This window comes from Caloenas nicobarica, chromosome Z (assembly GCF_036013445.1).
Source record: "Caloenas nicobarica isolate bCalNic1 chromosome Z, bCalNic1.hap1, whole genome shotgun sequence".
In the NCBI taxonomy this organism is placed as follows: domain Eukaryota; kingdom Metazoa; phylum Chordata; class Aves; order Columbiformes; family Columbidae; genus Caloenas; species Caloenas nicobarica.
The window spans coordinates 25,677,131-25,704,976 of record NC_088284.1 but is presented as its reverse complement, the minus strand read 5'-3'; the positions used below and the strand labels follow the sequence as shown (position 1 = coordinate 25,704,976).

Below are 27,846 nucleotides of genomic sequence, written 5' to 3'. Positions count from 1 at the left end.
ACAAGCTTTACAGAAATCATTTTTGCAGCAGGATTTAACTGAAGATACACTCAGTCTTTTGTGAAGAAGCTCACTTCACTTTTTGGAACCAGAGTTATTACTGAATAGCCATCGCATGTTTTGCCCCATTAAAATACTTTGATCTTTTCCCTTCTATCTGGACGTGTTGGTTCCTGCTGACAAGCTTCTTTATGAAAACAGCTAACACTGCATTAGTTATATATTCCAATATAAAATTGAACTTCTTTTTAGATGAAAGAAATCCTACAGTACTTTCTAGAAAAATCTCAGCAACATGATGACTGCTACGTAGGCTAGAAGGCATGTATTGTATGACTTGTATTCTGCTTACAGTCTTCTATTGTTCAATGTTAATCTTCACTTTATGTCATAAAATTAATGTACCATAAGGCTACATAATCACCAAATGACTCGTGTGTTTATAGTGAACAGAATGACTAATATAGAAGCTTAGGCTTGGTTCTCTCTTGATCAAGTCTGTGGGAATTCCAGAGTATACATGAGAATTTTTCTGATTTTGTAAACTGATGTTCTGTTCAGTTCATTAGGACCTTTTTTATAAGATAGAAAGAAAATTGCATGTATAAAATAAACCAGAAGGGTCTTCTAGTTCATTTTCTCCAGATCTAAATAAGTGCTAACTAAATCACACCTGAGAAATGCTTATGTAACTCATGACCACTCTCAGAAATTCTACTACTTTTGGTCGTGATGTCTGTCCTTGCTTCCCATTAAAAGTGTTTTCCAATGTTTGACCTAGATGCCTCTTGCTGCAATGCAAGCCAGTCACTTTTCCCATCATGACATCCTCTCTATGGCAACTCTCTACATACGGACTATATTTTTCCCTTTCCCATTAATCTCATAGGAAACACTTCTGAAATCTCTGCTTGTTCTTGACGCTCTCCTTTAGATTCTCTTCCAGTCACCCTTCATTTAGAGAAGTGTCTAAAGGCAACAAGTTTCAAGAGTGATGCATTATTGCAGCTAAAAAGAAGAAATACAGGGTTCTAAAGCCCAAGAAGAAAGCACTGCAAAATGTTAAAAATCACACACAGTGACAGAAGGATGAAATCTGAGTTTCCAGCATTTCCTTTGTTACATTACTGAGAGGTGTACTTTAGCCACCTCTGTTCGCACTGTACTTCTCCCTGTCAAAAGGTCACCTCGTGACCATCATAAAGTTGCCAGCAATGGCCGTGACTATATGGGAAACAGTCAGAATACACAACAGCAGGAAGGGCCAAGCCTGTATCTCTCCTTGCACCCTCTAGCTATTAAAATACTAAAATTAGCAAATTTCCTAAGGATTCAAAGTAAACAAATTCATTTGTACTCATCTAAATCAAATCTAATCTGCTATGCAGCTGTATTTGACATTGATTCACAAAGTAAAGTAAGGAGGCTCAAAGGAAGCAAGTCTGGGCTAGACACATGAGAAAAATGAATTACTCATTGATAAGAGGTACCTGCTTTTTGGACAGAGAGGAGTAACACCTTACCAACACTCTGACACTGACTGGATGCTGTAACTGAGCCTGTTCCCAACAGGCTTTAATCCATTATAAAATTGAGAGCAGCAATTGCTGTTCCCCCGCCACAGTTCACCAGATCCAGACCAACTTCTTACTAATATCCTTACAAAAATGCATTTCCATTTGCTCTTCAATCTCATTTACTCCCTCACTCCTGTTTGCTCCTTACTTTTTGTAATTCTTTTTATTACTTTTTTAAAAAATTATGTCACTTGATACTCTTTCTAGATTTCCCATCCCACAGTCATGTAAGTTTCCTTCTATTTCTCCGGCAAAACAGCTGGTATTGCTAACATTACAAATCTGTGGAAAATCTGCAGGTCAGATGTCAGCTTGCAGTACAAGACGCGAGCATTGCTTTCACAGGTGGTGTGGGGAATTATGCTGTATGATAAAGAGAATATACTCCTTACCCGCCTACACGACATTTCTCAGAAGTAAGTTTACTCAGGGGGGCGGGCTCAGCCGACTGTGATTGAGCTTCTTCGGTCCCTCCCGACAACAGGTTGTTTCTAGCGGGGCTGGTAACAAACCTCCCGCCCTGCGCCCCAGGAACACGCCGGTATTGCCGAGCAGCGCCGCTCTCCCCCCGGGAGGCGGCAGCCCCTGCTCCCGGGCTGCTCCCTCAGCCGCCGGCCGGGCCGCCCGCACCGAGTTCAAACCGCCCAGCGCCGCAGGCACGTAGGGAGCGGAGACCCGCGACACGCCAGCCCTGCTCCGCCCGGCCCGGGGGCTCCTCCCGTGTGCGCCTGCCGCTCGGCCGGAGCCTGCGGGTCACCCGGCTCCTCCTCCCGCAGCGGGGCCGGCTCCAGCCCTCACCTCATCTCGGCCCCGCGGGAGAGCCCGACTGACCAGGCCACGGGCCGGCCTGAGGTGGAAGGCCCGGTCGCCTTCGCACGGCGGCGGCAGAAACCGAACGGCTCTGGCGGCGGCAGAAACCGAACGGCTCTGGCGGCGGCGGCGGCAGAAAGCGAACGGCTCTGGCGGCGGCGGCGACACCCACGGGGCTCCCGAGCGGCCCGCCGGGCGCGTAGCCCTTTAAGAGCGACCTCCTCGCGCCTCACGTCTGCGACCAGCTGACAGCGACGTCGCGCGGGGCGGAGCCAGGCGGGGCGGGCGCTCTCGCTGCTGGCGAGCGCCCGCGCGCCGCGGACGCCGGGCTGGGGTTGGCTGCGCCGCGGCCCCGCCCCTCCGCCCCGCCGCGCGCCCCGCCGCGCGCCCCGCCCCTCACCTCGTCTCCCGCCCCTCCGCCGCCCCGCCCCCGCCCCGCGCGCGCAGGGCCGCTGCGGAGCGGTGCGGAGCGGTGCGGAGCGGTGCGGGCAGCTCTGACAGCGCCGCCGGGGCAGCGCCGGCGCCCGCGCACCCTCCGCTGGCCCTCGGCGCGGCGGCGGCCGAGCCTCCCCCAGCCCTACACCTTGCGGCGGCGGCCGAGCCCCCCGTGCTGCCGAGGCCGGCGGGGCGGCGGCAGGAAGCGCCGCTCCCCCTGACGGCGAGGCTCCCGGTGGCCCAGCGCCGCTGTCAGCCGGGCGGGCGCCCGCGGCCCCGGAGACGTCCTCAGCAGCGCGGCGCCCGGCGCCACCCGGTACATGGATTACCTGGTAGGTCCCCCGGAAGGAGCGGGGCGCCCCCCGCCGCGCCGCCCCCCGCCGCCGGCCCGTCGGACATGTTACCGAGCGCGCCGAGGCGGGGTCCGCGGCGGGGGCGGTGTGGAGGGGGCAGGCGGGGCCGGGGGGCGCTGGGCAGCCGGGAGCCTTCCCCCGGCCCGCCGGGCTATTAAAGGGCGATAAACTGGCAGGGTTCCGCTGAAGCGTGCGGCGGCCCCGCTCATTTGGCCGCTATTAGATTGCTAAAGCCGTGACCCGGGTCGCGGTTTTTTTCCTAAATGCATGAGCTTAGGTTACGCTTGAATGAACTAAATTGTCACCCTGGGCAGGATCAGCCCCGCACCCAGGCAGCTGGTGTTCAGGGGTAACGTTTATTGCTCTTTAATGAATATTGGCTTTATTTGCCTACGAGAGATCGTATCGCAGGCGTGCACTTCAGCTGGGGTCGTGGTTGGCCGTGCAGGCTCACTCGGGGTTTACACTTGGCGAGTAAACCCCGTGGCACGGCTGGCAGATGAGCTGGTGACTTTATTTTAGCATGGTACCTGCTTACCTGGTCTTTTCAGCATAGCAGCGGGAGAGCGTGGTGGGCCTGCCCTGGCCCGTAGGTTTTGTTTCTGGAGCACCAGGCCGTAGTCTGTGCCCCCTCCTTCCTTGTGAAGTGCTGCAAAGAGTCAGCTGGGGCAATACGGAGTAGGTCTCTTCTGGCCACCCCTGTTCACTGTTGGTGTCTGGTGCAACCAGTCAGGAAGTATTTGGAGTCAGAAACTTGACTCAGCCTTCCTGATGTCCTTCCGTGCGATGTGCATGGGTGTAGACTTTCAAGAGAGGTTCATCAATCAGTCAACAACATCTCGGGAGATGCTCTTTTTAGTGGATTGAAGATTTGCCATATTGAGATGAGGGCTGCATGCATGACTGACACTTCCTTCTCTGATGATGAAATTAACTAAACCAGAAAGAGATTAAATACTTAAATATTATTCTTGCGTCTATATAGGTTAGACTTAATTTGGGTTATTCAGCTTCATACCAAAAAAAGAAAATGTTTCAGGCCTTCCTTCCTGAATTCTAATAATGGAGGGAGAATAGAGAGTCCCGCGTGGCAGAAATGGTAGGTAGACTTCTCTTTAAGAACCTAGTTAATGAAATACTGATAATAAACTTGCTGTGTGCCAAGTGCAGCCTTGTAGCTCCTTGAAAGCCTGGAGCTGTTTCTTAGATTTTTTTTTTCCTTTATAAACTTATATCCAGATGAAACTGGCCATCCCGTACTTTTTGAAATGCTTCCATTAACCTTGGTGACTGCTACAGGCTGTTGTGTAGAAGGCCAGCCGCTTCGAGAACAATACATTTAATAAGCCTTGGGAACTGAACGCATGTTTTTTGTTAACTAAAGGGGGGAGGGGATTAAATAGCTCTACATTTTTTTTTTCTTTACGCTTTTTCTCCAATTGATCCTTTTCCTCGTTTCTGTTGTGTGACCTTCGTTGGTGCCATCTCTAAAAAAAAGTGAATCTTCAGGATAATGATAATCGGGAGTGTTCAGGCATTTTTTGCTCAATGTCTGAAGACAGACTTTCTCAAGGTATCATCAGTCTCACGGTGCATGTTATAGTGCCATGTGAAACATAAAGGACTCTCTTGACATAGAAGTTATTACAGATCAGCCAAGTTATTTTTTATAGATGGTGAAAGCCAGGGGTTAGTGATAATAGTTTAAACAGGGCACTGGCCTGCTGACAGTCTGAGACAATCCAAGATGCCTTTATCACTGGCCAGCGCTTGTTGCTGGGCTTTCCATACTTCTTATACAGAAGGAGTCCCTTGATCTTAGGAGTACTTGTTGCAACTGGCATCAACTGTTTTAAATCAGGGGATAAAAAACCAGGAAACTTTTAAATTTTTTGCATGTGTGTATAACTTGGAAAGAAAACAAAATTCTGTTTGGCAGTTCAAATATTTTGTCATGCATTTGTGCAGAGGACTTTCCCTTCCAGTCCTCTTCTTCCGCAAATGCATGAGATGAGTCCTTCTTTGCCTTCCTCTGTTAATGGTGGTAATGAGCGGTGAGCTCAAACACCTTAGAAATTCTGCTGTGTCAAAAAGGAGGGATTATGGTGACTTAGGCAACGAGTTGTCCAAAACCCATTTTCAGCCTGGAGGACCAAGCTGTTGCGGCAGTCAGCCCTTGCATAAAGATGGGCAAAGGATGCAGTTGTTTCTGGCTGCAGTCATCCTTTGGCACAGCATTAAACAAAGTGTTGGTTAGCAGTGGGGCTGAATGGGGATGTCTAATGGAAAGAGCCTAGGATATAACTGACGTGAGGTGTGCTGCATTGTGGAGTTAGGAGTCATTCCCTCTTGGGAAGGGGTCTGCCTTCAGCTAGCTCTTTCCAGACTGGCATAGGAACTTTCTTTTCCTGATTTTTTCCTGGATAGGGCCTACATTGTTGGAGACTTTTCTTCTTCTTTAGGGAGCTGATCCCAAGAAATACCGAACAACTGCAGCACTGCAAATATCAGCGGGTTATTGAAAATGTTTAAAACCTGCTCAAAGCTAAGTCTGTTGGAGTCATCTTGGACTGTGATCTGTGATTTTTGACTAGTGGCATTTGATAAAGCACTGGTATTTGGAAAGTATCTTCTGTGGTGCTCCGATATGGTTTTGCATCATAACAAAGAGTAGCATTAGCCTCTGTATCTTTAATAGCTAGAAGAGGCTCTTGAGCTCTGTGTCTGTTTTATTTTTTTATTGATGTAATTACAGTGTTGGGAGTGTATTTCGTTTTGTTTTTTAATCAACATAGCTAACCCAGGTTCAATGTCTAGGAAAAAAAAAATACATCTTCACTCACTTAGAAGCACCTTTTATTCATACAGTTTATTGTCCTTGTTTTGAAGTTAACTCCTTTAAAACATACTATGCAAACACAGCTGTATCAATGTAGATTTATAGGGTTTTGTGACTAGACTACATAGTCCTGTGGTATATCTGCAACCTTCTGCTTCATTTTTGCTGCATTGTGTCTGGAAGGATTTTGGTGTATACACAGACCTGTGTTGGCTGGCCCATGTTCTGTAAACTATACTTAAGAAATTACATGTGAAAAGCATGGTGTGTGATCAGTCTTACAATTTTTGCTTGCAGGACTTGTTGGGAAGCAGTAGCAATGCTTCGTTTTTTCATATGTGGTACTTGCAATGCAAATTTTAAGCTGTTGAGTATACTTTCACAATATACTTCTTCAGTGGCACCCTCTGTACTAGATAAGGATCTTAAATTGAACAGCTGCATGTATCAGCCTGATCTGTGTAGGGCTTTTAAAAGCTACTTTAGAGCATGATGTAGAAATGTGAATTAATGTGATTTTACAAAAAAAGAAGAGGCCTTATATTGCCCTGAGAGTGTGTAAAATAAATTTGATAATCTCTCTAATTTTGTATATTTAGCATTTTTGATAAGATAGCTTATCCTTAAATAGTATTCTCTAGTATGTAGTATCTTAGTTGTATGTAAGAATGTTTCTTGGGCAGGTAATGAAAACTCTATTCCAACCTGAAGTGGAAGGCAACACTTCTTGCATGAAAAACCACGTCAACTTTAGTGATTTTTTTTTTTTTCTTTCCTTCTTAAAAGTTAAACATGACCATGACTGTTGCAGAGACAAGAGAGTGCACACTCTTAGTGTGGTAACATCCTTGTTGCTTTGTTGGGGACTTTTTTTAACTATAACTTTTTTTTTCAGTTAGTTGTACATTCATTAGCTGTTATGAACTATTTTACTTCTCTATGTGTGCATAGAGGAGCTAAACTTTGGGTAGTTTTTGAGTAAACTGAACTAATTTTTCAGATGAATAGGCCTTGAAGTGACTTCAAAGTTTCTTGGTTTCTGAATGGTCTTGACCTCAATTTCTGGATACCATTCAGGCAAAGTCTTTCTTGGCTGGGGAAAGCTGCATATACCAAGCTGAGGTGTTCTTAAAAACATTAAGCGATATTAAAATAAAATAAAAATATTTCTGAGCAACTTTTGGACAGCTTATCTGTAAGACCTTCAGTTTTATTTTGTTGGACCCTTTAATTTAATTGTACAGATTTGATTAGAAAGAGGTAATACAGGATAGATCGTGACTACTTAATGGTTCTAATTTGCTTCAGATCCTGTCTTTCCATTGCTGTTGCCTGTTCCATTGTTTGGTGTCTGCAGGCCATAGAAAACACTCTTTCTTGTACTACAACAGGAGTAGTTACATTTATACAGTCCTAAAATTACATTTGGCCCTTTGAAGGTAACTGCGAGGCTAATGTGGCCCCGGTGAAAATAAGATTGACACCCCTGTACTACAAATGGCATTGCGAGGGCATCTATTCGAAGGTCAGAGTCTTCACTGAAACTCTGTAAGCTAGTAGATGCTGTTCTTTGAGTAAGGACCGGTAGGGCAAGGTCCATACTAGGAACCTTAGATTTTTTTCCTCTGAGGCATGTATAGGTTTTTGATGCATCACCTGCAACATAAGTAACAAAGGTCTGTGTAGCCTTGCCCTCTTATTGTTTGCTAAACATCCCCCATCATATGAATTTTGTCTTTTGTCATGTGATCATAAGGATTGTTGGGGCTGTCTGTTGACTCATCTATCATCCTTGAAATGTTATCCCCTCTGTACAGCACAAGGGCTTGTATCTTAAGATGCTATCCCTCCTTCAGTTTGGGAAGCTGATGTGCCATGAGGATGAAGGATCTGACAGTGGTTTCAAAATAAGGATATAGCTGAATGCAGGAAAGAAGGCAACTAACTTATGTTAGATCAACTAGTGTACGGGACACATGCAACTGTATTAGTGTTTGGATCAGATGTAAATTTTTGAAGTGAATCTTAAGCCACCTCTACGTACTGTACGTGGGTTTGCATTGCACATTGATCACAGATCATGTGAATTTGGTATTTTTCAGATGAAACCAGATTGGAGGATGCAGTCAACTAATGGATTTTCAGTCCACAGGACCAGATCAGAACTAGTCTGAAGTAAAATGCGTAAAGTATGTATTACAAGTACTTGGCCTTCAGCACCAGCTTTTGCTGTGCTGCACTGCTTGCTATTGTATCCATTGACAGGGTCACTTTATCTGGCAGTGAGAGTGCTGCTGCTTCTGGTTACTTTCTGCATCAGCATAGCAGTGTAGGAAGAATCCCAAAACAAATTTTTGAGACCTTCACGCAGAGAAGTTCTTGTGGCTAGGTTCCTGTTGGTATTTCAGCTCTATGAAGCATGACATTCAAACCTAAATCAACTGGGCACGGCAAATGGAATCCATTCTGGGAGATGACCTCACTTGAATGAGCATGTTTCTGACTTAACTGAGTTTGGGAGTTCAAGAACCTGATCTGGCTGAAGACATGGAAGAGACATGCTCTGGAAAACAAATCCTCCTTGGTAGAATCTACCTAGCCAGTATTGCAGACAGTTTTTGCTAAATGAAAGATGTAATCAGCTATACAGAAAGGGCAATAAAAACACTGGTGACTTAACTCAGTGGAAATTACTTGGCTGAACATAGATCAGCGAGCAGAAGTGTAGAGTTCCTTTGCAGAAGATAAAAGTCAAATGCTGCATTTGCCGATCCTGCAATGGGAAGCATTATGGAATTCCCCAGGTAAACTTTTGATTCAAAGGTGGAAGTTACAAACAGTGAAACTTGATGCAGATTCCTTGGGAACACAAAAGAGTGCCTTAATGTGATTATAATTTCCAGCACAAGATTCTGTAAAATCACAGAAATATTGCAGGACCAGAAAATTAATTCTCTACAGATAAACAGACTGAAGAAATGAGTGAATTAGCATGTTTTAAATCAAATTCCTTTACCATTTTTCCTTTTCTGTGATAAGGATTGCAGTAGAGTGGTAGCTGGTATCGCATCAAAAAGTGAGTCCCAGTTTCTGAAAATGTGCTAGTCTGTGTTTGTTGTGAATAGCCCTGCAGTGTCCCTGTGAATTAGTCCCAGGCTCGTTATGTGTAGGTCCTCAAGTTGCTCTGCAGTACGCTGCTCCTGTATTTTTCAGTCAGACCTCCAAGCTTGAGGCAACATAGCGATGGATTTCACAAAAGGTTACAATTGCAAGCTTTTCTTAAGTGAGAAAATCTGAATTTAGTAAGGACAGAGTATTCTTCCTAATATCCCATGCTGATTACCATTTTTGGCTTGTCGTGAGCAACATCAGCATATGTTTTTACTACTGCCAGCTTGTGATGTTTATTCTTTTAAAGTGAGTTCTGAAGTTTTGTTATCATGTGAGGATATCAGCTTTCCATTAATAAAAGAAGCATTTTTAGTTTCAAATTTAAAAGCACAAATGTGGCCCTAAACAGCTGTAAAACCATAAGGAAAAAAACACATGCATTACTTAAAATCTTGTGATTGTTTGGGTTTTGGGTCATAATACTCTGGAGTGTGTTGGTTTTGCTTTTTTTCCACTGTGTGTGCAACGGAACTTTCAGAAGTGCAAACTGCCTGACTGTATAAAGTACTTGGGGATGCAGGTAGGGTATCTGCAATTAAATAAGAGGTTGGCTTATCTCATACTGGAGCTCTTTAGAGTGCAGAACTTTTCTTTTGTCTGACTGGCAGCCTGGTAAAGTGACAATGTTAATTGCCAAGACGAGAGTGTAAGTAGCTTCCTGCTATCCGAGGAAGAGACAGAAAGCAGGAAGTCTAGCTGACAAGTCCTCTTGTGTTTAGATGCAGTCCTGCCCTACAGTGTTGTTGCTTACAAGGACAAACAACAGGAAGAACATGGGTCTTTGTACAATGCTTTGCTTTCATGGGGTATGTTTTAGTGGAGGAGTAGAAAAAAAAAATCTGTTCACGGACCACATTAACTTTTGGCATTGGAGGGTGTGGGGAAGCAAGATGGTATCCAAGATCTAGCAGGAACTGTTGACATGGGGAAAGTGAACTTGAAGAGGTTTTTTTTTCTTGTTGTGACTTGGAACTTTTGGATGGAAGAAGCATCTGTTTCCTATGTTTTATTAGCTTTTACAGTAACTACTGCCTAGTCGTCCTTTATATGATTTTGCCTCGGAGATGAAAAACTGAAGCAATTAAAAATGAAGTAATCGTTCTGCAAACTGTCAATAGTAAGTTTCATAAATGAACATTGATAGTGCTGCTCTGGCAGTGAATAAGATGGAGAAGAGAATGCAGAGATTACAAGGGAATTTCATGTTTGTGTTTAGTTATATAATATGCTCTGGATGGGCTGAGGCAGAAACAAATATTAAGGGTGCATATTGAACCTGGGAAAAAAAAATCATAGTATCCCTTTTGATATTGGTAATAAAATGGCACACAAAATTCAGTGTTGATAAATGCAGGGTTGCATATATTTATAGTTGAAGTCACTTGACAGTACAGATGTATGGATAGGCCCTAAAATACCATCAGTGCTCAGGAAAGGGAAAGAAGGTCCTTCTTTAAAATGTAATTTCAACCCAGACAGCTGTCAACAAGTTTAGAGTATTAAGAAGGAAAAAAAATCTCATTTTTTACACTGCTTAAATGCAAGGTTTGCTGTTGTCGAAAATGCTGTGTTTCTGGTTGCGTCATCTCAGAAGGAGTATTGTGAAACCAAAGAAGATATAGAGAAGGATAATATGGTAATTGAAAGAAAACAATTGCTTCCGTACAAGGAGGGATTAAATAGTTACAGCCCTTCAATCTGAAGAAGAGACAGCTGAATGGTGTGGGAAGGCAATACTATAGACACCTTTGAAATCACAAAGAGAGGGTGAATAGGCAATAAGTCATTTCTTCCAGTGGAAGAACTTGATGACAGTTATAATCCAGGAACTGCTTTTTCCCAGAGGTATCGTTGAATTCTCTGTCTCACTTGTGCAGTGCAGGGAGTTATTAAACATGATGTTCAGATGCCATGATAGGTTTGTGAAGATCCTGAAGCTGTGATTGCTGGAATCTGAGGATGTGTCCCTGAGATATAATTCCCTGTATGCCCTGGTGCTTAAGCTGTGTGCTAAACACCTCCACCCCTCCTTATTGAGGGGACAGTGAGGTCTAGTTCTAGAACAGGAAATTGCAGTCAGAAAATTGAGATATTCTGAATCGTGTCCAGGAGTGCTTCCCAGTGCAAGCAGAACTGCATTGACTGCACAAGAGGCGAGACTTTTTAATTCAGATGGATTTATGAAGATGCTTAATCTGCTCCAGGGACGTGTAGCTAAAGGGTTCCTTCCGCCTTGGCATATGAGCAGAGGCCATTAACTTTCCAACATTTGTGTCCCAACCAATTCATGACTTTATATGTAAGACTCACAACACTGAGTGAACCTGAAACTGGATTGACAGCCTGTGTAGACTGCAGAGTGATGATGCACACTACAGTGAATGATCTGTTCTCTCAGTGCTTTATTCTTGCCTATAAATTTGCATAATTTCAGGTTTTAGCAAGACTGGAGAAAAAGTCCAATATTCTTGAGAAATGTCTATGCTGTTCTTGCAGCTATTCATATTGTGTTGGCAGATCTGCGTCTTTCATTGCCTGGACCATTGCAGTCCTGGAAACAGTCATGGAAAACTGTTCTAGTGACAATATTGCCTGAAAGAGGGAGAAGCATTTTTCCTCTGGTGCATTCACTTGGTTACTTTTTATGATGACAGGAGAGATATTGAATCCAATACTATTTCCTGTTCACATATTGCTTTTCCATCAGCATCAGGTTTCTTCTTGGGTCTAAACTCAGATTTATTTTTCTAATGGTTATGAAAAAGAAGGTCAGGATTTAAGAAATCTAATTATTCAGCATTTAAGGAGAATATGAAAATATTTTGTGTGTCTTTTATTTCTGGACACTGTATTAAAAGAGAATTTGGGGAGTTCAGATTAGAAATGTTATTAATGGAATGTGCTAGAGGCCTGTGACATCTTCTGTAGAAAGAGGAATCTTCAAGTTGCTACCTGGAGTTCAGTGCACAAGCTTAGCAAACAGCAGTTCTGGTCAAAGTTCCTGCCAGCTGTACTGTCGTGTATTTGTGTGTGGTTTTGGGTACATACACATTCTTTAAAACACGTGAGTGCTGAGAATTTCTTTCAGGGTCAATATATATAGGTACCTTAAATTCTGCATATTGTTTACGGTTGTATTGCTAATTTTCACATTTTGTATGCACCAAAAAAGATGCAGAGAAGGATGGGGCTGAAAAGCTACTGCCTGAAAGGTCCAGTGATTCCATGTGATTACTGGGGGTGGATCGCTTCTTCATGAATGAGCAGGAGGGCACCTTAATCTTTATTTTACTGAAACGACGTGTCACCAGAAAGAAATCAACAACTTCCTTTTATCATAATATTTTCTGGTTTTGTGGTCTTGGAACTATACTTTGTGCCATAATTTATTTAGAATTATGGCAAAGCAAAGATAAGGTCACACAGAATCACAGAATGTCAGGGATTGGAAGGGACCTCAAAAGATCATCTAGTCCAATCCCCCTGCCGGAGCAGGAACACCCAGTTGAGGCTACAGAGGAATGTGTCCAGGCAGGTTTTGAATGTTTCCAGAGAAGGAGACTCTACAGCCTCCCTGGGCAGCCTGTTCCAGTGTTCTGTTACCCTCACTGAGAAGAAGTTTCTTCTCATATTTAAGTGGAACCTCTTGTGTTCCAGTTTGTACCCATTGCCCCTTGTCCTATCATTGGTTGTCACCGAGAAGGGCCTGGCTCCATCCTCGTGACGCTCACCCTTTACATATTTATAAACATTAATGAGGTCACCTCTCAGTCTCCTCTTCTCCAAGCTAAAGAGACCCAGCTCCCTCAGCCTTTCCTCATAAGGGAGATGCTCCACTCCCTTAATCATCTTTGTTGCCCTGCGCTGGACTCTCTCCAGCAGTTCCCTGTCCTTCTTGAACTGAGGGGCCCAGAACTGGACACAATATTCCAGATGCGGTCTCACCAGGGCAGAGTAGAGAGGGAGGAGAACCTCTCTTGACCTACTAACCACAACCTTTCTAATACACCCCAGGATGCCATTGGCCTTCTTCGCTGCAAAGGCACCATGCTGGCTCATGGTCATCCTGCTGTCCCCCAGGACCCCCAGGTCCCTTTCCCCTACACTGCTGGGTCATTCCCCAGCTTATACTGGAACCTGGGGTTGTTCTTGCCCGTATGCAAGACTCTACACAAGCCCTTGTATTTCATTAAATTTCTCCGCACCCAGCTCTCCAGCCTGTCCAGCTCTTGCTGGATGGCAGCACAGCCTTCTGGCATGTCATCCACTCCTCCCAGCTTGGTGTCATCAGCAAACTTGCTGACAGTGCACTCTATTCCTTCATCCAAGTTATTGATGAATATATTGAATAGTACTGGTGCCGGTACCGACCCTTGAGGCACTCCACTAGATACAGGCCTCCAACTAGACTCTGCCCCATTGACCATGACTCTCTGGCTTCTTTCCTTCAGCCAGTTCACAGTCCACCTCACTACCCAGTCGTCCAGACCACACTTCCTCAGTTTCGCTGTGAGGATGCTGTGTCAAATGCTTTACTGAAATCAAGACAGACCACATCCACCGCTCTGCCATCATCTATCCACCTTGTTTTGTCCTCATAAAAGGCTATGAGGTTGGTCAAGCATGACTTCCCCTTGGTGAAGCCATGTTAACTGCCCCTAATGACCCTCTTACCCTTGATATGCCCTAAGACAGCACCAAGGATAAGTTGCTCCATCACTTTCCCAGGGATGGAGGTGAGGCTGACTGGGCTATAGTTACCCGGGTCCTCCTTCTTGCCCTTTTTGAAGGCCGGAGTGAAATTTGCTTTCCTCCCATCCTCAGGCACCTCTCCCATTCCCCACAACTTAGCAAAGATGACAGAGAGTGGCCTAGCAATGACTTCAGCCAGCTCCCTCAGCACCCGTGGGTGCATCCCATCTGGACTCATGGATTTGTGGATGTCCAGATTGCTTAAATGCTCCCTAACCCAGTCCTCATCAACCAAGGCAAACTCCTCCATTGTCCTGACTTTTTCTGGGGCCTCAGGGGTACGGGGCTCCTCAGGACAGCCTCCGGCAGAGTAGACAGAGACAAAGAAGGCATTCAGTAACTCTGCCTTCCCTGTATCTTCTGTCACCAGGGCACCCACCCCATTTATCAATGGGCCTGCATTGCCTCTGGTGTTAGTTTTATCTGCCATGTATTTGAAGAAGCTCTTTCTGTCAAAAAAGGTCAAGGTGAGCGTTTCTGTTGGTGGGCAGAATTGAGGGTACCAGCTCCTGCAGTTCTGCCAGGTGTTGAGCCTTTTCCGTCTTTTCCGAGAGCTGATTAGGATCCCTTCCCTCCTTTTGCTCACCCAAGTTCTTGAGACTCGTACTTTCAGCTTGGTGATTGCAGCTTTATGGGATCAGTTGCAGAACATGCTCTAATTAATATATTCAAAATTTGCTCTCATAAATATGATCCATAGAAATTTCAGTTTGTATTTAGTGAAGGTGTAGATTTTAAAACAATGAGTTTGTGCAGTTGCAGACTAATGTGTGCCTGTGTCAGAGCTGTATGAGGGGGTTTTTTGTTTTAAATGCCAAATACTGAAATTATTTTGTACTGATATTTGTACTGATGGCTCAATGCTTGAAAAATCAGACAGAACAAATGCTTGTGGTGAATGAAAGGTTGCACAGCTGCAAGGCAGACAAGTCATTATGAACAATCACATTTTTACAACATATGATTAAAATAACAAAGTTTTGGGCAAATATGTATGTTAGCCCTGAGGTTTTTTTCCAGCTGAAGAAATTATTTAATGTTTGTGAGATGAGCCTTTGCCTAAGCAGAAGTGTGCATATTGGCAGAGATGCATGCTTGTGTTGTTTGATATATTTGTCCTAATGACTCCGTTTCTCACTTTAGATGTGTAAAAGCAAGTCTTTGTAGCATTGTATCAAACAAGGTATCTTTTTTTTGTAATATTTTGTAGGTATATTTTTACATTGTTTTTCTTTTACTTTCATGCTTACCATGTAAAATCCTTTCAGAAAGCAACAATAAACTGTAAGTAAATTAAATGCAAATTCTCCAACAATTGTTTTGTTGCCCAGTTGTGTGGTCCAAAATGAGTTGCAAACTGAAGTAATGAAAGATTAGAAGTATCAGTTTTAAGTTCCCCATTGCAGCAGCAGATTATTGCATATATTGTAATTCAGTAATCAGAGCAATAGTCTGTAGGGTAGTATCATGAAACATAAAATTATTTATATGAATTCCTGAGACTTTTTCAGTGATCAACCTGAAATAATAGTGGGGGAAATGTGCATTTTTGGGGAGGAGGAGGGGTGAATATAAGGAAGATAATAACAGCATTAGAATTAATTAGCTTTTTCAGTACTATAGACTGCATATCATAAGCATTATCTTGGAGGCTTGGGGAAGGGACTAGCGTAATATTTCATTGGGAAATGAATAGAGGAAACATTCACTGGTACTATATATGACACTGGGAAGAGGAGACAATTTTAGAATTCAGGTCTTGTAATTGCTTGTTGAATTCAAAGCATTAACAGTAGCAAACGCAGCAACAGATGAGTAAGGTAAGACAGACATAGCTTGCTTTATTCCTCTGAATAAGGGTCCACAGGATTTTGTTGGGGAATTGGAACTGCAGCTCATTTCTCCCATGAGTGTGCAGTGTGGAAGTACTGAACAAAAATGAAACAAGGAAGACGATTTATAATGCTGCGCTTGTCTAGAATACATGCAAACTGTGCATCGAGAAACCATAATGGTTTGCTGCTGCATGTTTGGTTCCCTTGCAACCTGGAATAAACTTAGGTTAACACTATGTATATAAAGTTGGGTCTGCCATCAACATAGGATCTGTCATGATACTGAAAATACAAATCACTGTATGTGTCACCCTGTGTTTAAGTAGGTGCTTGAATTGCAGCAGACTTGGGTTAAACATTAGGAAACCATCTGGTGGGGAGGGTAATGAAGCACTAGACAAGATTGCTTGGGGAAGTAATCTGTGGAACCTTTAGAACAAGGTCTGCAAATATTGTCAAGAGTATTTATTATACACCACTTTGTATAGCACAGGATTTCTCAAAGTCAGTTCTATTCCTGTTTTTCTATGACTTTTTTTTTCTGTGGGAAACTCAGAGCACAAGTTATAGAATTTAATGTTTGTTCTGAAAGCTGGGAGAAAAAAAAAAGAAAGAAAAAAAAGCCTGTCAATTTAAATGGTGCTTTAAAGCAGCATTTCCTTGTCAGTAATAATATTCTTGATTACTTCCAGTAAGAAAAGAAAATTACCTGTGCTGCTGAGGTTTGCTTTCAGTTTTTTGTGCTTCACTTTTTGACTTTCAGACAGTTCAATGAAATATTGTTTGTTTGGAATTTAAACCTAACAGTTACATTGTAAGAAAAATGTTGCTACATTTGGGTTTTTTTATAACTCATAATTTATAAGATCTGCTATCTTATTTTTTTAAATCACAATTCTAATTAAATGGGCAATACAATTGCAGATCTTTTTTGGGGGAGGGAGTTTAGAAAGCAGAGACCGGAAAAAAAAAATCATTGATACTTTTTGAAGTCTGTAATATCCAGCACTTCACCTTCAACATCTTAAAATATATGCACATGATGTGTGAACTTGTTAAACACATAGTAAAAATGTTCCACTTGATCTCTCTAATTTTTGCCTACAGTGACTTCTCAAATACCTTATTTAAATTAGTTCCTCAATTACTTTTCCGAATAAATCATTGTAAGCCTGGTTTATGGTACCTGACTGTATATAAAAAATGGCAAACCTACAATAGGTTTTATTTTGGTGGTGGGGAGTTGCATTTGTTTTCTGGCTTCTTTATGCTATTTAAAGAAGGTGTTTTTCATCTGTTTCATCAGAAATTCATAATCCGTCCTCAGCCTCTCTGGGTGACTGCAGAAGACATAGAATTGTGGCATCACAGCAGATTGGAAGTTGAGCGAGTTCAGGGTAAAAACTTTTAATATGATTATTCACAGCTATAAGAACAGATTAAGTAAAATATTCAAGACAGTAAAGAGTTCTCTTTTGAACATGAAAATCTCAGAAAACTAAAGGAGTATGACTTTAGAAATGTTAAACTATATGCATTATTTTGGTATATAGAGGGAGAGAATTTGAATGATGATACAGAGAGAGAAGAACTGTAGTATTTGAACATGGAAGCTCTTTACAGTCCACTAAGAAGCCAAAAAACACATTACTCTATTAAAATATCTCTTGAAGGTTGTTTTTAAACCAGAGTAGATAAAAATAAATGGGACTGAAAGCTTGCATGCAAAATGTTAATGTTGTGTACAGGCATTTTGGGTAACATTAGGTAATTTGAGGCCTATAATGAAATGCTTAGTAAGTGTTGGCAGCTATTTCTGTATGAAAGGTAATAAATATCTGCATAATCTGAATTTATATTGCATTTTTCTCAGCTTGTTTAATACAGCCTTACAGGAGAAACATAAAGTAATATACCATCAGGTGTTTCTTTCAGGGGAGAGGGGAGAAATGGGAAGAAAACTGATTCTTAATAAATAGCATTCTTGGTAATGTCTTTATTTTAATTTCTTTAGACTATGTCTGAATGTATCCAGCTCTCATTTGCTGTTTGTAGAATTGGCATTTACACGGTAAGGCCATGTTATAACTAACTAAATAATTTTTGTTAGTGTTAATGCCATTTGAGTGAAAAGAAGTTGCTTAGTTTATTGAATCAGGAATAAAGGTAGAGAAAAATTCAGCCAGCCTTTTAAGGTGTAAGAAAGTTTGGAATTCATGTTTATCAGCTTCTGAGTATTCCGGCTTAATGTAATTGTTGAAGGATTTGTATGCATTTGTTTTTAAATATCCATGATGATTGATTAACATCATGTATTACAACATGTCAGCTAAATCCACATATTGTTGTAAACTTTGTCTGGAATGCCTTCATATTTTCCAAATACTGTTAAGTTAAACTTCCCAAACCTTAATTAAGTTATATAAAAGAAATATCTGGTTTACCGCAAATGTATGTCTCAGATATGCTATTTTTTTTGTTTGTCTTTTTACTGCTCCCAGTTGTTCCAATCTGTGATGAGAACAGTCAGATCAGGGGTGTCAAACTCATTTTTATGAGTTTGACACCCCTGAGTTAGACGAATGGGGTGTTTCATAGAAATTCATTGTGTAACCTCTGCTTACGCAATGTGTAAGACACTTTTTCAAATCATCCTTCAAATCCTGGAGCTTTTGCAGTGGAAATGCTGCTCTTACTGTTAAGACTTTTCAGGAGGAAGCCTGGCATGTACTGCTTCCCATTCTGTTAGGCTGTACAGTCAAAAGGATAGGTGGCTTTCGAACAACCATGATGAGGACTATGTACCACCATTAAGTCTTACTTGAGGACAGAATCACAAAGCTTAAGATTTACTTTTATTCTTAGAATTTGGCTCCAGGTAGGATTTAGTATATGCTTGAGGTTTTTTTCCCCATTACATTTGCCTGTGTTGTGTTTTCAACATCTAAACTGCTGTTTTCTAAATGGTAGAGAATAACAGATTTGGGCAGTATGGATAAAATCCTCATCAAGGAAACTGCTACTTGAAAAGTCGAAGGCATATTTTCATGTGGTATTTAAGCTCCTTAGGAAGACCTTCTCTCTGCAAATTCCTATGTGTTATGAGTATGCTTATCTTGAAGGATAGAGGGTTCAAGTGTGAGGTTTTAATGGCTGCAAGGTATGCAAACCATCTGTCAGCTCCTTAGAAGGCTATAGTAAACTGTCCGAATTAATTTGAGAGGATGTCCAAGTGAATACACATTGAATGTGTATTGCAGAATTGGGTATAAGCAGCTATAATGTATAGCAAAATAGACCCTCTGACAATAATTGGTTCTGTTTTAGTTTCAAAGAGGTAAGTGTGGTGTGTATACTGCAGCACACTTCTAAGCTGTGGTAGCTGCAGCTTTAGTGATAGCTGGATAACTCATATCTCATTGTGGCCTTTTGGGCAGTGTAATATTTAATTTCATCAAATGTTTTAAATTACAAAATATAAGGATATAGCTTCATTTATGAAAATGTGAAGAGGAACTGATTTGTTGACTGCTGGTAACTTAAGGGAGGAAAGTGAGTAGGATGATGATTAGGCACAGTGTATTGGGACGACATGTGTCTCATGTGAAGGCTAAAATAGTTCTTTTAGGAAAATGCTAGGTGTCGAGAGTACTTCCTTATACAGAAGTGCCTGTCACAGAATCACAGAATCACAGAATGTTAGGGATTGGAAGAGACCTCATAAGATCATTTAGTCCAATCCCCCTGCCGGAGCAGGAACACCCAGATGAGGTTACACAGTCACTGGAAAGATGAGTTTCAGGTGATCTGGCTGGAGAGTGGGTTTGGACAGCTTTGGTACCGGAGCAAAGGGAGAGGCTGCTGACATGGGAGCGATGCAGAAATGACAGAAGTGACAGTTGCTCTGTCCGCACCATGCCCTGTTCATGCTCTGTCATGTCACCTGGTCACTGGGTTTGCTCCTCGGGTGTGTGAGCAGTCTGGCAGCCAGCGAGAATGATGCTCCCTACTGATGTCAAGAGGCAAACCATGAAACTCCAGGTTGTATTTGTCATTTAATGAGTTCCTTATATCTTGTATTGTGTGCTTTCTACTGCAGGCTGTTTGGCAGATTTAATAGAGAGGGGTTTTTTGTTAATAGATTGATTTTTATACAGAAGCTAAGCAGTCTCTCAAATGCCAGTCCTTACCAGCACCATGTGTTCAGTTTGTACCGCGTTACTTGGGCACTGACAGTTCCGCGGTTCCTGGCTGTAGGGTGCTGCGAGTGCCTTGCAAAGGCTCTTGGTCCTTTGGACTACAGACATCTCAATTGTTATTTTGTTATCAAGCTGCTTATCAGTAACACTGTTTAGCACATTACTTCAGCTGTACTACTCCATTAAACAGGGTTCCTGTTTTTCTGTCCTGCACAGGTTATTAGATGGAGGAAGGTTTTATATAGTTATCCATAGCAAAAGAGTCTGTGCCACCTTCAGCCACCATGACTAGGAGGAGAAAGCTTTGTTCGTTTGAGCTAGGAAAAACGTAGATCTTCGCAAGAGTTCAGAAACAAATGTGATGACCATTTTGCGGGATTAAACCAGACAAGATTACTTAGAAGCGTATAGACTCAAAGGAGGTAGCAGAAAAGCAGCAGTGGTTAATATAAAGACTGTATAGATACTTGTAAGGATCTGAAGCTGAAAGATGTGTATCCTAAAATGAAAACATTATCATAAACTTCAGTTAAAACTTTTCAGATTAAAAAGCCAATCAACCAAGCAAAATAAATCTCCATTTCCTCTGTGTGTTCTACACAGCTAGTACCTTCTGGCAGAAGTACCAGTGTTTTCAGACATATGTTTCTGCGTCTTCCACCATACCAGTGTCTGAGTCAGATGTGTCAGTTGGAAGTGTGGGAACAGGCAGATAAATTACTTCTTGAATCTGCATGACTCTGGAAAATGTAAGCATATGACAGCTTGTAGCAGAGCTTGTCATTATATTAACATTAACTTTCTTTTTGTTTCTGATTTAATTTTCTTAACCAGGTAAAAATCCTAATAAAATAATGATGGTGAGTTCAACCTCCATGAACTTAAGAGGAAAAATAATCCAGATTTTTTTTGTCTTGTAAGACAGTTTTTGTAATGGGACATTTGCCACCTTCATAGATATTTAGGACTCCACCTCAGAAAAGGTGTGTATGATTGTATGCATACACATCTTCTCTGGAAAGTTCTCTGGTACTCTGTACTAAGCTTTTCGACCTTTTTCCTTCTCAAGTGTTTGCATATAATAAAAAGATTTTTTGAACAGGATATTCTCTCCTGTCCCTACCCCCTAAATGTGGCTCCAGAAATATGCAAAAATTAATTTTCCTATTCCTTGATAATGTAGAAGCCTCTGCAGTGGTGAGAACCATACAGAACAACTAAGGAGACTTGGTGGAAGCGTGGTCCTTTGCTGGTATGCATTAGAAATAAAAATGCTGGAAAAGAACATTTTCCCTTCCCAGAAGATTAGAAAGTAACAGTTTTCCTTGATTGCAGAATATAGCATCAATAGATAAAAAATTAAAAAAACACTCATTTAAAAAAAACACCATAAGGATAACAAAAAGCCCCCTGTAGAGCTTTCTGCTTCTCAGATGCTGGGTATGGCAAAAGTGCTGCACTCTAGCAGCCTTGTCTCAATGTTGGCATCTTCTTCCTGAAAATAATGAGTAACTGATATTTGGCTACTGGTAGCCTCTCGGCTTGAATTTGCGTGGTGTTGAAATAAATGATGCATTTATACAGCTGTGCTTGCTATAGTTTATATATGGTAAGTATAGTATATGATGTAAATGTGCTTTTAGTTGTCTGGTTCACTTTGGATTCACTTACATTTGTCTTTGTTTATAATGATAAATTCATGTCTTGAAATGGTTTGAACAGCTGGTGTGAAAAGGAATTTTTCTGACATTAGCACAAAACAGAAATAACATTTATTCATGAAGTGGTGAAGGGGGGAAGCTCTGAAGAGAAGAGAAACCAACTGAGGTGCTTAACTCAAGGCACTCATGGAATAAGAGGTAATCATGGGTGCACATTTGGAAAGGTTCAGGAACCAGCCTGGGACTTACAGTATGGAGAGCTTCCTGTGAGTCTCGTCCCCTCCCTGATGTGATTTCCCATTGGCAAATGTAAAGTTAAGGTAACAACAGAGCTCATATAGCATATCCTGTCTACTCCTCCCTTTCCCATGTCGTGTCCTTGACATGAGCAGCAAAACAAAGGCAAAAAATTGCAGCAGGAAAAAGTGCTTTTATGTACTACCCTTTGGGAAATGTGAACAATTCCATTCACAGTCACTATTGGTATTCTGTGGGTAGACTGCTGGAAAGGAAAGGTGTAAATGTTTTCGGCTTCCAGCCTTAAATAAAAGGTACTTGCTGTCATCGGAGTCTTGGCAATGACTTGTGTTTAATGGAAGTATGTCCATTTTGTTATTGCAAATCTGTAGACAAGCTGCTTGAACCATGGTAGACTTTAATTATAAAAATAGAAAATAATTATTTTAAATTAATAATAGATCTAGGATGTAAATTGCAAGCACATTGCCAAGTACAGGTATTCAAAATCCCAACAATCTCTTATCAAAAATGTCACATGCTTGAGGTTAGAGCTGCCCTGTGGCTGTGGACTCAGCAAGGCAGTGGCGGGGTGTCTTGGTTTACTTACATGGCCAGTGCACAAATCCAGTATTTAGCTGTATTGTTTGACTTATTGACAGAGCAAAAAGGCTGGAAATGGGTCTTCAGTGAAAGTGAATTTTTTTCCACAGTCTATAGCCCAGGGGTTAGGACTGTGCATAGTCATCAGGTTTGCAAAAAAATGAGTTAATTTGGAAGGATTCCTGGAGTCTGACTGGGCGATTCTAAATTGTGGTGAAAGACTGCCCTATGATGATGCTACAAGTTGCATGCACTGCTCTTTTTGTGTGTTTTCAAGCACATCCTCTACTTTGTACAGTTGCAGAAATAAGAATCTAACAGGTGATTTGCAAGTGGAAATAGTGTCAGTAATATATACCATTTGTAGTATTTGCATACAGCTGCTTTAGTTGTATTTATTGCTCTGTTGTTACCTTCTTCTCAAAAGCAGTGTTGCTTTTGAGTAGTGAATTGTAGATTGTTTCTGATTGGTTTGTATTTGCTTTTAACAACAGCTGGGCAACCACAATGTATTAGAAATTATATTTCTTGCAGGATAATTACCTTTTTTTCACAAGACAACACATTACGGCACAAGTGGGATCAGTCTGTTCAGCAGGTCTTAGACTTGTTTTGATACTGTGAGCTTAAAAGCTTGTCTGTTTTTCTTAGACTGATAAAAGATTGCTTTTCCCTGTGAACATGCTTGCAGTGTGTCTTGCAGGCATCAGTGATATGTGTTGCTATTATAATTTCTACTGTAAAAAGTTCAACTCTGTTTTCTGAAGATATCCTATGTTTGTTCAAGAATGGATATCTTGTAAGGGAAGAGGTCATACAAGTAGATAGCAGATAAAAAAATAAAGGAAGTACATCAAATGCCACAAAACCTTGTTACGAGTTAGCTTTTTTTGGGGAAAAGACCCTTCTAATTCTCTCCATTAGTACGTGTTTGTCCTTGGTGTTTTTAATGCTTCTCACCATAAAGTTGAAAATGTTTACTCAAGTGTTGAAATTATTTTCAGTGGTCTGCTGAATTTCTTGCTGGTACAGCTTCTTTATGATTATAGTCTGCTGTCTTCAAAACACTTTGAGATTGTGTCCATGTGTAACTACAGCCATAAATGCTTTTGGGAGGGCTGTTCTACAGCATCATTACAATCTCTTTAAAGTAAATAGCCCTTTTCAGATGAGCCTTCTATTGCAATATTTGTATTTTGATCAGCTTGATTATATTTCACACAAATCTTAAACCTATTTGTATTCTGTAATATGAAGGCCTTTGACAAGTGCAACTTCATTTTTATTGGCAACAATTTACATAGTACAAAATTGCATTGAATTTTTGATGGGTTTATATTGCTGGGTATTATGTTGTTGAAGAGTAGAAAACTACAGCATTTAATAGATACTGTAACTTCACACAGTGGTTCCACTTGTATGATTGTGTGTAGACATAAATATTTATGTTTCAAAAGGTGGTTTTCAAGTAATTAAATGTATTAGTATCTCAAATGCCATTCTGGGCAATAAACTTTTAGGTATTGGTAAGACGTGAGAAGTGATGTCAAGGATGTCTTATGTCCTGGAAAGCAGAGGTTACTTAGAGCTATCACATGGCGTGTTTTAATCAAGACTTCACAGTTTTGTTTCAGGTGTTGTCACAATTGCCTGTGTGAACATAGACAAATCACTTGTACCTCCCTTTGCAGCCATATTTGTTCCAAGGCTTCTAAAACTTGCAACTTCAATTTCTTAGCTGTATTTAATACTGTCAGTTAAAGTGCTGGACTCACCTTGTTTCACTCAAATCTTTTGACATCCTCTTTAAGAGTACATTAACATAAATAATTTGTTTTGTGGTTATTTTATTTAAAGTTGCATCTCAGGCCAAAATGTGACCTACCCTTTTTGCTTGTCTTCTTGCTCTTTGAGGAGCAGGACTCCTGGGTGCTTTCAGTATGTTTGCTTCTTGTTGAAGAGAAGCATGAAGTGCAGTGCATGGGCCTTCCTCAGTCCAGGTGGCATGAGACACATCTGTATGTCCTGTTTGAGACAAACAGACATGGCGGAAGAGCTGCAAGGCTGCACAGAGGCGATTTCATTTGCAGCATTTCTAGCTAGCACAAGTTTGGAGCAAAATACTCTAAATCTCTGAGCATTCTGTGGCAGTGTGTCAGTTACCTGATTTGGGAAACATGGATAACTCGCTCCTTGCCTCCTCAAAATTCCTGAGCATCAGCCAGGTGGTGTGGTTCTGCATGCTTAAGTTTTTTTGGTTCAGCTGCTAATGGAATTACCTCAGTGTAATCTGCTAATGTTTTTTACTGCCTTTTCTCTTTCATCCCACAGTTTGGTTATTCATGATTTTATTTCTTTTCTATACTCGCATCTGTTCCATGGTCCCTTAAGCATTTTATTAGTTTTCCCCACCTCTCTGATATCATTCTACTTCATCCTGGCCTCCTCTGTTAGATCAGACTTCTTGCCACTGACAAAAACAATGCTTTTTATTCTATACAGCTCACATTCCTTGTACTTCAGACTTGTTTCTGAGTGTTGCTTTACTAATTTCCTCCAGTTTTAGCACACAGTGTTTTAACTTCACCACTCACCCCAACAAACAACTGGAGGTGGTGGAAAGGTGTGTGTGCTGCTAAAATATTCTGACATAAATTGTATGCTAGAATCTCCCTCAAATTCCATTAATAACAGCTTTTTAAACCACTGTTCACACTATAGTGTAGTCAGACAACATACTTATGGAAGATGGTTATTTGTTCCTTGATTCTAAAACTGCATGCTTTTCCAAAACATGGGAGGTTTTGTATCTTAGCCAGGCCTGTGTTGTGTTAGCGTTCTCTTGAAGATCTGCTTACTTCATTTTGTTTTCATCTTGAATTACATGGTAGACATTCCAGAGCATTTCTGTGCATTGTATACTCTTAAGTCATAGCGCCTCTGAACAGGGTCATACCTAGAGGCATGACAGAGATTGATGCTCTTTTCAGTTCCCAGTGTAGTCTTTGCTGTGACAAACAGACTACAGGCAGATAGGGAATGTACCAAACACAGCAGTGTGTGTGGAAACTGTTCAAGTTCTGTGTTGAGTGAACTGCTTGTCTACGTGTGGTAAACAAGGTGGGATTCGTTGCGAAGTTGAATCTGTATAGAGAAAACATCACAGGATTATGAAGGGAAAGTGAAATGAGCCTATAGAGTAAAACTTGAAGAAGACTTTTGACTACTGACAACAAGGTTTGTGTTTCAGATGCTTTTGCCTTGCTCTTTATAAGAACTGTGTGTTGTTTTTTCTCTGCTTGAATTTATTTGCTCTGCAAGAGAATGAATGTGCTAAGAAGCTCGCAAGAGCAGGCTGAGTCTTGTGGGATGTTAGAGGGAAGTGTGAACTAACTCGTGGTTTCGAGGTTTCTAAAATGCTTTTCATTGTAACATCTGACTTGACTTGGAACAAGAAGGTAACTTGAAAAGTATCAGATGTGAAAATGCACACTTCGACATATCAGATTAAAAAGCAGAGGCTACAGCAGCATGAGAATCCCGAATACCAGACCTCAGCCTTGCAGGCACGAATAACATGGGGTTCATAAAAGGAAGTTCTAAATCCAAATATTCCATGAATAAGAAGGTAAAAAAAAAAAAAATATATATATATATAAAGTTGATGTGGAATGAGCTATACTGAGCCAGTGGAAATGTGAGGCTCTAGAACTATTGGATAATGAGCAAGAAAACCACAATAAAAGAAACTGAGGTTTTAGGTGTGTGTTCTGCTGAGCCTGTAATATAATGTGAATTAATCTTATATAAGCTGTCACACTCTAATAATACTCTACTGGATGGTAAATCATCTTTAGTAAGTACAAAATCTGAATTTATTTGGAAATGCATGTGGACTCTTATTTTTGATGGTTTTGTTATTCTCTCTGCTTGTATTCCTGGATCCTGCAGCTAGTGGCTCAATTTTCAAACTTCCTGGTGAGACATAAGCTAGGTGTGTTGCTTTTTTTTTTCCTCCCCCTTTTCAGTAGGGTAAGCCAAGGTGTAAAATGCAAACAACTTCCTGATATTCCACATCAAGTTCTATACAAGATCTTGTGATTCCAAATCATGGCGCTTTGTGCAATTGACATTTGGGAATTCGAATTCTGATATTGACCTTCTGCTCATTTTACTGTTGAAATTAGAACATAGTTATAAAAAATACATTGTGATTGCAGATTTGTTTGTGAATTTTAGCAGGGATTGAGAAAAAGACAGGCTTCTTTTGTGGCTTATTTTGTGTGTTAGGGATTTTCCCTTTAAAAATTTTGTAGTGTAAGAAGCTCTTTCCTGAGGAAGGAAGAAGATAGTAATTTGCTCTGTTTCTTGAATAACGTTGCTAAGAATAGCATTTGGTTTCAAGTTGTCACTACTCTGTCTGCTTTCTGACCTCTTTCAAACTTTATTTTCAAGGTTTCTTTAGGTGAGATAGGTGTGCCAGGTAAGTCGATGTATTTTCTCTCTTAGCATCTGGTTCTAATTAAGTAACCATTTTTTTTCCATAGATGCTAACTGTGATATGTGACCAAGGTCCAGGATTTTCTCGTTTTGATTCCCTGTTCCCTTAAATGCTAGAATATTTTTGTTAAAATCTTACATTATGTTTCAGCATGTGCACTGCCTGCTTACCATAACAGCTGCTGCAAGGAAGGTCTTCTGCTCTTAATAAGGAAGTCAGTGGAGAACTTAAAGAGAGTGTGTACCGTATGTGGTGCCAAAACTTTTATTTATTTATAAAAGTAGCGTATACACTTTTACAATAATATGCTCAGTATGTTGAACTGTTGCAGGTCTGTGTTGCTGTTTAGGCACGGAGCACTGCTGCTTTCCTTCAATCTTAAAATGACTTCAGTTACTTTCTGGTGGTTATGTCTATGTTTTGTACTGAAAACAGATTCCTTATTTAAAGAGCAAGCTTCGAGTCTTGGTGGAGCTTTGCAAGAGTTATTTGGGATACCAGAGAGGGTCTTTCTGTGAAAGTCTTTTCAATGACTGTTTTGGGTTCGTCAGTGTTGAGATGTTTCCTTTTTAAAGAAAAAGTGCCTTATAGATAGATGAATTAATGGATTAATGTGTTGCTGATTCAACATTTCATGGCATGGATTGGTAAAGTATAAGAAGCCTCAGAAACAGAGTCTGCCTTGATGCAGAAATGATTCTGTTTTTCATGTTCACATAATAAAATCATAACAAATATATCTGAAAGGAGTGCAAGTCATCTAATTCATCCCTGGCTCAGAAGCAGGATGAGCTCTGGCCAAACCAGCTCTGACCAGACCGGTTCTCTAAAACAGCCCAGCAGATTCCACAATCTCCTCTGGCAATCTCTTCC

At 41.1% G+C, this 27,846-nt stretch overlaps 1 protein-coding gene across 3 annotated transcripts in view; it reads left to right on the top strand.

Annotated features, from left to right (window-relative positions):
- The first annotated feature begins 2,835 nt into the window (after positions 1 to 2,835).
- The window catches only part of ARL15 (ADP ribosylation factor like GTPase 15), a 230,542-nt gene continuing 205,531 nt past the window's right edge, over positions 2,836 to 27,846 (top strand). Inside the window, exons 1-3 of one of the 3 annotated variants that reach the window (XM_065657675.1) lie at positions 2,836 to 3,154; positions 17,079 to 17,169; positions 17,787 to 17,843. In XM_065657675.1, the coding sequence (XP_065513747.1) occupies positions 17,790 to 17,843 (54 nt within the window). In that variant the 5' untranslated portion in view covers positions 2,836 to 3,154; positions 17,079 to 17,169; positions 17,787 to 17,789. The remainder of the gene's footprint in view (positions 3,155 to 17,078; positions 17,170 to 17,786; positions 17,844 to 27,846) is intronic. The other 2 variants (XM_065657674.1, XM_065657676.1) reach the window with 2 other exon arrangements.